Source organism: Leucoraja erinacea, chromosome 18 (genome assembly GCF_028641065.1).
Source record: "Leucoraja erinacea ecotype New England chromosome 18, Leri_hhj_1, whole genome shotgun sequence".
NCBI classification, from domain to species: domain Eukaryota; kingdom Metazoa; phylum Chordata; class Chondrichthyes; order Rajiformes; family Rajidae; genus Leucoraja; species Leucoraja erinaceus.
The window spans coordinates 19,927,272-19,936,726 of NC_073394.1; the positions used below are offsets into that span (position 1 = coordinate 19,927,272).

The 9,455-nt window shown below is 44.3% G+C and overlaps 1 protein-coding gene across 2 annotated transcripts; it reads right to left on the bottom strand.

Moving 5' to 3' along the window:
- Positions 1-142: 142 nt before the first annotated feature.
- On the bottom strand, positions 143-9,216 carry akip1 (A kinase (PRKA) interacting protein 1). 2 transcript variants are annotated; one of them, XM_055649496.1, is made up of 5 exons: positions 9,089-9,216; positions 7,846-8,033; positions 4,702-4,782; positions 2,455-2,568; positions 143-420 (listed from the first exon to the last, which is right to left on the bottom strand). In XM_055649496.1, the coding sequence occupies exons 2-5, from the start codon at positions 7,993-7,995 to the stop codon at positions 277-279; spliced, it is 489 nt and encodes a 162-aa protein (XP_055505471.1). In that variant the 5' UTR covers positions 7,996-8,033; positions 9,089-9,216; the 3' UTR covers positions 143-276. The 2 variants fall into 2 exon arrangements, with proteins under 2 accessions (XP_055505471.1, XP_055505472.1); XM_055649497.1 differs by having other exon boundaries at positions 9,038-9,167.
- Positions 9,217-9,455: the final 239 nt, after the last annotated feature.

Sequence of the window (9,455 nt, forward strand, 5' to 3'; positions counted from 1 at the left end):
TACTAAGAATCAATTTTAAAAATGTATTTCTTCAATAGAGAGGGTGTCGATTCCTTCTATTTTAAAATCGTTTTCTATTCAAATGCAATAAACAGCCTGGCACTTCGGAAATAATTGCTTCATTATTTTGAACTACTCCATAAGAAACAGCATTTTAATAAAACATGCCCGAGAACCATTGTATTGAAGCAGAAAATACAAATCTCCCCTGGGAAAAAAAAAACACAGGGGTACTTTGGGTATTACCCAATGTTGCAGTCCTGTACTCATCACAGTTCATATGTTAAAAATTAGATCTACGGTCTGGTCTCGTCCCAAGTGTATAACACGCGTCTGTTCTCTGTCAGACCATCTTGATTTGGCTGTCACTGCATAAGAACCTGGGGCCACTTGAATATGAACCTTGTCAGTACATTTAATCTGTTATTAAAATAAGAAAGAGACCATTGTCATTAAGAACAAATCAAATGTTAACTTAGTTTACATTAAAACAAAGCATCCCTTTGTTAATGATGCCCTTGATATTTATATCCAGGTCAACTACTGTGCCATGATCACCTACCAGCCTCCTGTTCCTGCAGGTATCTGCTTGAGGGCCCAGAAATATTGGTGGGAACCTCAAGCTGCAGCTAGATTTGTTCCTTGCAAATGCCTGAAGACTGGTTTTGACTTTTAAAGACACGGTGGGCAGGGTTTTAGCCTCTTTTAATGATTGGCCAGTTCCTGGCCACTATACTGGAGGATTAAGGGCGGCACGGTGGCGCAGTGGTAGAGTTGCTGCTCCAGAGACCGGGTTCAATCCAGACTGCGGGTACTGTCTGTACGGAGTTTGTATGATCTCCCTGTGACTTGTGTGGGTTTTCTCCGGGTGCTCCGGTTTCCTCCCCCGCTCCAAAGACAGACAGGATGATCGGTTAATTGGCTTTGGTGAAATTATAAATTGTCCTTAGTGTGTAGGATAGTACTAGTGTATGGAGATCACTGGTCGGTGCAGACTCGGTGGGTCGATGTGCCTATTTCCGAGTTGTATTTCTAAACTAAAACTAAAATGAGGAAATTGCTTATTGCGCAAAACGCCAAAGTTTGCATCTGCGATTCTGGGCGTGTGCACTTGGCTATATCCAGACCCGAGAAATGTAAATGTACTCTGAAATCTGGTTCTTGTTATACAACAAATGTAATTGCTGGAAATTTGAAATCAAAACAGATTCCATTTGTTCAGCTATTTGTTTAAAAGCCATTTAAGAACATTGAGTTCATACCAGGTCACAGAGAAGGATACAACAGCAAGACAATGCAGCTTCAAAGATAATCCATACTAGCTTTTGTTTCTTGCTCAGTTGATAGAAAAAAATAAAAATAACAAATGCATTTTCAGCTGAATTTTTAACATGCTCAAAATTGATATGTGTGTGTGTGGCGGGGGGGGTGTGTGGGTGTGGGGGGGAGGGGTGTGTGGGCGGGGGTGTTGGGTGTGTGTGGGCGGGGGTGTGTGTGTGTGTGTGTGTGTGTGGTGGGGGCAGGGGGGTGTGTGTGGGCGTGGGGTGTGTGTGGGCGTGGGGGGGGTGGGGGTGTGTGTGTGTGTGGGTGTGGGGGTGTGTGTGTGTGGGTGTGTGTGTGTGTGTGTGTGTGGGGGTGTGTGTGTGTGGGTGTGGGGTGTGTGTGTGGTGTGTGGTGAGGGTGGGGTGTGTGTGGGCGGGGGGGTTTTGTGTGGGGGAGAGGGGTGTGTGTGGGCAGGGGGGCATGTGGGGGGGACGGCTATGTGGGTGGGGGGAGTGAGCTCGGAGAAAAGACTGGGGAAGAGCCATGGGAGAGAGGGGGGCATCACGGGGGGGGAGGAGCCAGCGAGAGGGACCAGAGGGGTAGTGGCTGGAATTGGCGGTGCGATTGGGACTCACGCCAGGCGCTGGTTGCTGGTCATTCTCCTCCGCCGGGATCAGAGTCTCCGCTTTCCGTTTGGCGACATCTCTGACTCCGGGCTGGGCTGGGTCTCCGACTCTGGGCTGGGACTCCCATGCTGGGCTGGGCTGCTGCTTGGGGCTGGGCTGGTTCGGGGCTGCTTGGGGCGGGGCTGCTTCGGGTCCCTCCGAAAGTCCGGTTGGAAACCTCTGGCGGCCATCCTCAGTTCCAGTAAAGATGCGATGGCGCAGGAAGGGGCGGACCATCCCGGGGAGTGACAGGGGAAGAGACTAATCTGCGCAGCGCTAACTGGCAGGAGAAGAGATCGATCTGCGCATGCGTGGTTTTTAAGATTTTTAAACCTCGCTAACTTATACAACATTCAACCGATTGGAACAAAACTTGGTGCGTTCGCAGCACAGGAGAACGACGAGTGAACTGGCGCTATCGCGGACCGTTTTTGCGCAAATAGAAAGACCGCCAAACCGGAAGTTAACAAAATCAGAGTTTTAGTTATGTATAAATTCCAGATCCTAACCCACGTATCACACTTACCGGAGCATGAGAGCTTGATGAACACTTGTGACATTTCAGGCCTGTGTGATAACTTTGGATATGATTTACCTCCATTTCATCTCTTGCACACATTGGTACACTCTTGTAGTACAGCTGCAAGATAAATGTTACAAGATTATTACAATAACTTCATTCAATTCAGACCATGCCCATTCATTTGCCCAGAAATAGATGAATTGATCATTATATATTTGACTATTGCTTACAACACAAGCTGTGCCAATGCACAGGAAATTTGGAAAATCCTCCAATATTATAGGCATAACTTTGAAGTATGAGGGACAAAGTTTGAAGATGTGTACACACGCTGAAGCTGATACATTAGAGGTATTTAAAAGACTTTTAGATAAATATTTGGATATTTAAGGAAAGGTATTGGTTATGTGCAAGTGGATAAGTGATGGCCTTGGCATCATGTTTGGCATAGACATAGACATTGTGGGCCCATGGGCCTGTTTGTCTACTGTACTGTACTATGTTCTTAATTATTTTTTTTAAAATAATTTTATTTATTAGAAGTAAGTACAATACAGTGGTACCTTTTTACAGTTTCCCAAAATTATGTTAACATATTACATTCTCTGTACAACTTCCTTTTTTTTTAAAGAGAAAAGTAGGAAGAGAAAAAGGAAAAAGAGGTAGTAAAGAGTGAAGGCTAGGCTAGTGTGCGTGAGTAAAAGGCAGAAAAAGAAAATAGTGAAGAAAAGAAATAAGTGAGGAGGGAAAGCAGGAGGGAGTTTATTCAATCGCCACAAGGAGATGATTTTTTATGTTCTAGATCGTCTTTCACCCATACCTGAAACTTTTAATTTTCACGATACTGTAGCACCACATGACTCCAAGAAATCAATAAATGGGGACCAACTCATTAAGAATTGGTCTTGTTTGTCTATTAGGAGGAGTCGCATTTCTTCCAAATGTGCTGTGTCCAGCATATTACTGATCCACATTCGATGTTCTTATAAATGGACATACAATAAACTATTTTTTTAGCAGAACACTTCACATTGGATAGGCACAAAATGCTGGAGTAACTCAGCGGGATGGTAGCATCTCCGGTGAAAAGGAATAGGTGACGTTTTAGGTTGAAACCCTTCTAAAGATTTAGGATTTAATGGGTTATGGCAGACTGATGTTCCAATGGCTGTGTGTGGCGTGTCCCCACCGCTTGCACCGCCAGCCACCCGTGCTACTTCTCCCGCCACTCACAGTGCCATCACTGCCTCCAACATCCCAGCTGCTCCTACCATGCCAACCGCTGCCACCACTGCAAATTCCACTGCGTCAGCCGTAGCCGCCACCACCATCACGGCCGTTCCCATGCCACGCCTGCCTCTGCCATCCCTGCGGCCACGCCTGCAGCCATAGCCACCACCTCCACCACCGCTAACCTTTACCTGTACTCCCACAGGCCACGACCAATGACTCCGCTGATCTTCACCTCTCCCCTGGCTGCCAGCAAACTCACCTGAATTCCAGGCCCAGTTCCGGTACAAGAATCTAAAGAAGGGTCCCGACCAGAAACATCACCTATCCATGTATTCCAGAGATGCTGCCTGACCAGCTGAGTTACTCCAGCACTTTGTGTATTAACCAGTGTTTTGTTTCTACTTATACAATGATAATACCGTGCTCGGTTATAGTTGACAATCGCTAATCACAATTCCCACCCCCACCCCAAGCCCTTTATAATGAGGGTTTACTGTATTTCATCTATTTGGAGCATTGGTCTAAGGATCACTGCCTTTACATGAAAAACGTACATTTGCAATTAACTACTCCGTCTTTCTCAATCAACTTGTCTATTGTTGGTGTATTTTACACTTTAACTTCTTTGTAGATTCCAGGCGGATATCTTTTTTTCTAAAAAGAGAGAACCATTGCTTCAAAAATTTCAATTTTTGGTGTAATCTCTTTTTCATCTTCTAGTTGAAAAAGCAATTAATGCCCATCCTCTCTCTGACACTAATCCACTATTCTTTGCACGTTCAACTTTATCTTTCCAACTGCAGCATAGCAAACACATATACTAGCACTTCACAGATGATATGGCTTTTGCAATTCATATGTATTGGTTTACATTTTAATGCTATGCCACCAATTTGAGCTTGTTAAAGAAATTGATGACGGACAGTAATCTTCAACCTGTACAAAACTTCAATATTCTACAGATTGAAATAGTGTGTGGAAATGAAGTGAAGACAAACAAAGACCATTTTAGCTTACCTTACACTGCCTTGTCATGCAAGCCATACAATGCATGAAAGAAGCAAAGGCTTCATCGATGTCAGGACACTCTGTTTCACACTGACAAAGAGACATAGTCAAAATTATAGTGGATACTGTTTACCAACACATATTCAATCTACAGAGGCAGACATTTTCCAAAGCCTTTTTACCTCCTGTCAATTGTTGCTTCATACTTACCTATTGAAATTAATTTGGCAATTAAAAACCCTTTCTCAGATTTTTAAATATTTAGTTGCAGTATTCCTTGGGAATTTTCTCAAATTTTGTATCTTTAGCATATTTTAAAGTTTTTTCCTATTCCGAGTTTTAAATTATGTATGTAAATGGCAGGCAATAAATGGTCCAGTAGCAATGATTTTGAAGTATCATTTCTCAATCTGGGAAAAACTTGAATCAGAATCAGAATCAGTATCAAAGTTTATTTGCCAAGTATGTTTTGCAACATACGAGGAATTTCACTGGCCAGGCCAGTCCAATCATACAATTAAAAGCAACAGACTCAAAAACACATTTTAACATGAATATTCACCACAGTGACTCCTACACATTCCTCACTGTGATGGAAGGCAAAATAAAGTTTGTCCTTCCTTGCCTGCTAAGTTGCAGCCAGCTTATTATCCTATGCATTCTGGATAATTAAGAATATATAGTGAAATACTCTTTGCCCAAAGTTTAAATGCAAGATGGCTGGGAGGTAGACATGATAAGTTTGAGAGAGTGAGAGGGGGGTAAAACAACGTGCGGAGAAAAGGAGATACAAGCCAAACTTGCCTTCCATCACAATGGAGAATGTGAGATCACTGGCTAACAAGGTGGACAAGCTAGCTGCACTAATGAGGACTCAGAGAGAGTACCGTGAGAGAAGTGGTTTGTTTTGGGTTTTTTTAACCAAAAATTATTTAATCAATTATTTACAATAATATTTACAGTACAAAGTAAATCAAAACAAAACCCACCACCATAATACAAGACAAACAAACATACTAAATAAACAACTATACAATTATGTTACAATCCTTATTGAAACATAGAAACATAGAAATTAGGTGCAGGAGTAGGCCATTCGGCCCTTCGAGCCTGCACCGCCATTCAATATGATCATGGCTGATCATCCAACTCAGTATCCCGTACCTGCCTTCTCTCCATACCCCCTGATCCCCTTAGCCACAAGGGCCACATCTAACTCCCTCTTAAATATAGCCAATGAACTGGCCTCAACTACCCTCTGTGGCAGAGAGTTCCAGAGATTCACCACTCTCTGTGTGAAAAAAGTTCTTCTCATCTCGGTTTTAAAGGATTTCCCCCTTATCTTTAAGCTGTGACCCCTTGTCCTGGACTTCCCTAACATCGGGAACAATCTTCCTGCATCTAGCCTGTCCAACCCCTTAAGAATTTTGTAAGTTTCTATAAGATCCCCTCTCAATCTCCTAAATTCTAGAGAGTATAAACCAAGTCTATCTTCATAAGACAGTCCTGACATCCCAGGAATCAGTCTGGTGAACCATCTCTGCACTCCCTCTATGGCAATAATGTCCTTCCTCAGATTTGGAGACCAAAACTGGACGCAATACTCCAGGTGTGGTCTCACCAAGACCCTGTACAACTGCAGTAGAACTTCCCTGCTCCTATACTCAAACCCTTTGGCAATGAAAGCTAACATACCATTCGCTTTCTTTACTGCCTGCTGCACCTGCATGCCTACCTTCAATGACTGGTGTACCATGACACCCAGGTCTCGCTGCATCTCCCCCCTTTCCCAATCGGCCACCATTTAGATAATAGTCTGCTTTCCCGTTTTTGCCACCAAAATGGATAACCTCACATTTATCCACGTTATACTGCATCTGCCAAACATTTGTCCACTCACCCAGCCTATCCAAGTCACCTTGCAGTCTCCTAGCATCCTCCTCACAGCTAACACTGCCCCACCACCTTAGTGTCATCCGCAAACTTGGAGATATTGCCTTCAATTCCCTCATCCAGACCATTAATATATATTGTAAATAGCTGGGGTCCCAGCACTGAGCCTTGCGGTACCCCACTAGTCACTGCCTACCATTGTGAAAAGGACCCGTTTACTCCTACTCTTTGCTTCCTGTTTGCCAGCCAGTTCTCTATTCACATCAATACTAAACCCCGAATGCCGTGTGCTTTAAGTTTGTATACTAATCTCTTATGTGGGACCTTGTCGAAAGCCTTCTGGAAGTCCAGATACACCACATCCACTGGTTCTCCCCTATCCTCGCTACTAGTTACATCCTCGAAAAATTCTAGATGACTTCCACCCCACTCGGTGCTTGACAGTCCCGGATAACCCCCAAGGCGCCCGTGGACAGCGCGTAATCCCTCTCAAGTAACACCAGGCGCGGACATAACCCCAGAAAAGGGACAGGCAGCCGGCTCGGGCAGAGCCTTCTTCCGCCTGGCGCTGTGACTCGCGGATGGCCAGCTTAGCCAGGCCCAGGAGCAACCCAATCTTCAGCCCTACCCTCTCCCCTACGCACAGGGTGTGTCCATAGTGTGTCCAAAGTGGCAGGCGGGTGTCGAGTCTGTGAATCGCGAGAGAAACAGGTCGTAAGAGACTCCTCGGTGCAGTACCCTCCACTCCAGGTCCCCGATGTAGAGAGGGAGAATCCCTGAGTAGAGGGCCCCCCAGTGGGGGGTCCCTCTCATGACAAGGTCAGTGAGGGGATGGTCATAGGAGGCCTGTGATGCTCTATAGGGCTGAGTCCCCTTCCCACTTCCCCCCCTCCTTAATCCTTGCACATGCCCTATCCTAGACTTTCCACTTGTCACTTTAACGTCATGTTTCATGTATCTTGTTGTGGTTTATGACCAATTTCCCATCTGGGATAAATAAAGTTCTATCGTATCATATTGTATCGTATTGTATGCTGCCATCCTGATCTGCTGCTGTGGAATTAATTCAGAGTTAACACATACATTTTACCCCATCCCGTAATCTCGAACCCTGCTATTGGAAATGTCAGATCACATAGTTTATCCTCTGTTGTAATTTCAGCTTCTGTGATAATGACATTTTAAAATTATATGCCGTGATCTCATCATGTGCTGTCAATTTTAACTTGTTCTTTGGTGCGTTTCAATTTGTACTTTTACCTTCTCTTTCTGAATGGATGTCCCCTCTATTCCCCTTGACCCATCAATCGACCACCGAACTCTCCTTCTCAGAGCACGATGGAGAACATCTTGCCCAAGCTGTGATGATCGCCGCAAAGCACTTTGAAGTTGGCAGGTTTCATGCTCCATGCTGGCATGGGAGAACCAGGAATCGCTGACACTTGATTCTGCCAAATAAATTAAAAAAAACATGAACAATTGCTTCCCCAAATCCTGAGTTTTGTCAAATAATTTTCCACAATACTTTACAACATACACCAAATCCCTTATAACTCCTTGCAGAATTGTGGTTCGATTCCAGTAGAGTGCCCCAGACAACTCCAGGTAACAGAGAAAGAAAAAAGAGCAGAAGAAAACCAATATACCACAATACACTACAAATTTACCACAAAAAAACAAAATGCTGGAGGAACTCAGTGGGTCAGCCAGCATCTGTGGAGGGAATGAACGCGTGACATTTTGAACGACTGATGGACTCCCCTCCACTTTCATCAGTCTGAAAAAGGATCCCAACCTGAAATGTCATCATCTGTCCATTTCCACGTAATTTGTAAAAAATACAGGGTCCGCAGGCATTTGACTTAACACGCAGTCACGTTGACTGGTATACACAGTCATAAACACTCTCATCCTGACAGCTGTATCTTGTATGACCAGTTGAATGGCGTGACTGCAGCTGTCTAATTTAAAAAAAAATTAAAATACCAAAACAAAGTGACAACTATTAACATTCGACCAGTGATAGTGACTGGCAGTAATTTCATTTTCACATATTTGGTGTTCTGTTTCTAACATTTTAAGATGAAGTTTTAACGTTTTAAGATTTCGGCTGGTTGCTTTATCCTGGAAAAACGTAACCTCTGGGGTAGCAACAGAGGAACAATGTAACATTCCCCACGAAGATATATAAAATGCTGGAGTAACTCAGCGGGACAGGCAGCATCCGTGGAGAGAAGGACTCAGTCTGAAGAAGAGTCTCGACCCGGAACGTCACCCATTCCTCCTCTCCGGAGATGCTGCCTGTCCCGCTGAGTTACTCCAGCGTTTTGTGTCTATCTTCGTTGTAATAAAACCTGCAGTTCCATCCTGCAACGTAACGTTCCCTGCCTTTTTTTTACACTTGGTCTCATTCACAACTGCACATTCATTCCAGGAAGAGCGCCCAGCTCACCAGCAAAGATCTTATAGCAAAGATCTTATAGCAATAAGGATCTTTGCTCACCAGGGCCCGGCTTTGGAGATCTGCTCCAGCCCGCGGAAGCCTGCCCCCGCCTTCCGCACGTCGATCACTAACACACTTCCCGAAGTGCTGCAGCGGTGAGCAAGGCGGAGACTCAGCGACGTCGCTGTAGCCATTAATGCACGCTCGCCATTGTATCAGTCCTGAAGCGTTAAAAAAAAACAGCTTCTCAAATATCACACCAATTGAAACTACAGGTGATTGAAAAAAAGTATTATTTTCCTACAAATTCCCTTCTTCATTGTGGGATTGTTTATTAGTCTTGATGATGAGATAAAGAATAAAAGGTACACAAAAATGCTGGAGAAACTCAGCGGGTGCAGCAGCATCTACGGAGCGAAGGAAATAG

Bases quoted from the DNA above. Each gene is read 5' to 3' on its own strand.
- akip1 (XM_055649496.1), bottom strand. From the start codon at position 7,995: ATGGAGCATGAAACCTGCCAACTTCAAAGTGCTTTGCGGCGATCATCA. The intron at 2,569-4,701 runs GTAAGCTAAAAT...TTTATCTTGCAG, and splicing joins GCATGACAAGGCAGTGTAAG to CTGTACTACAAGAGTGTACC. The intron at 421-2,454 runs GTAAGTGTGATA...TTTTAATAACAG, and splicing joins CATCAAGCTCTCATGCTCCG to ATTAAATGTACTGACAAGGT.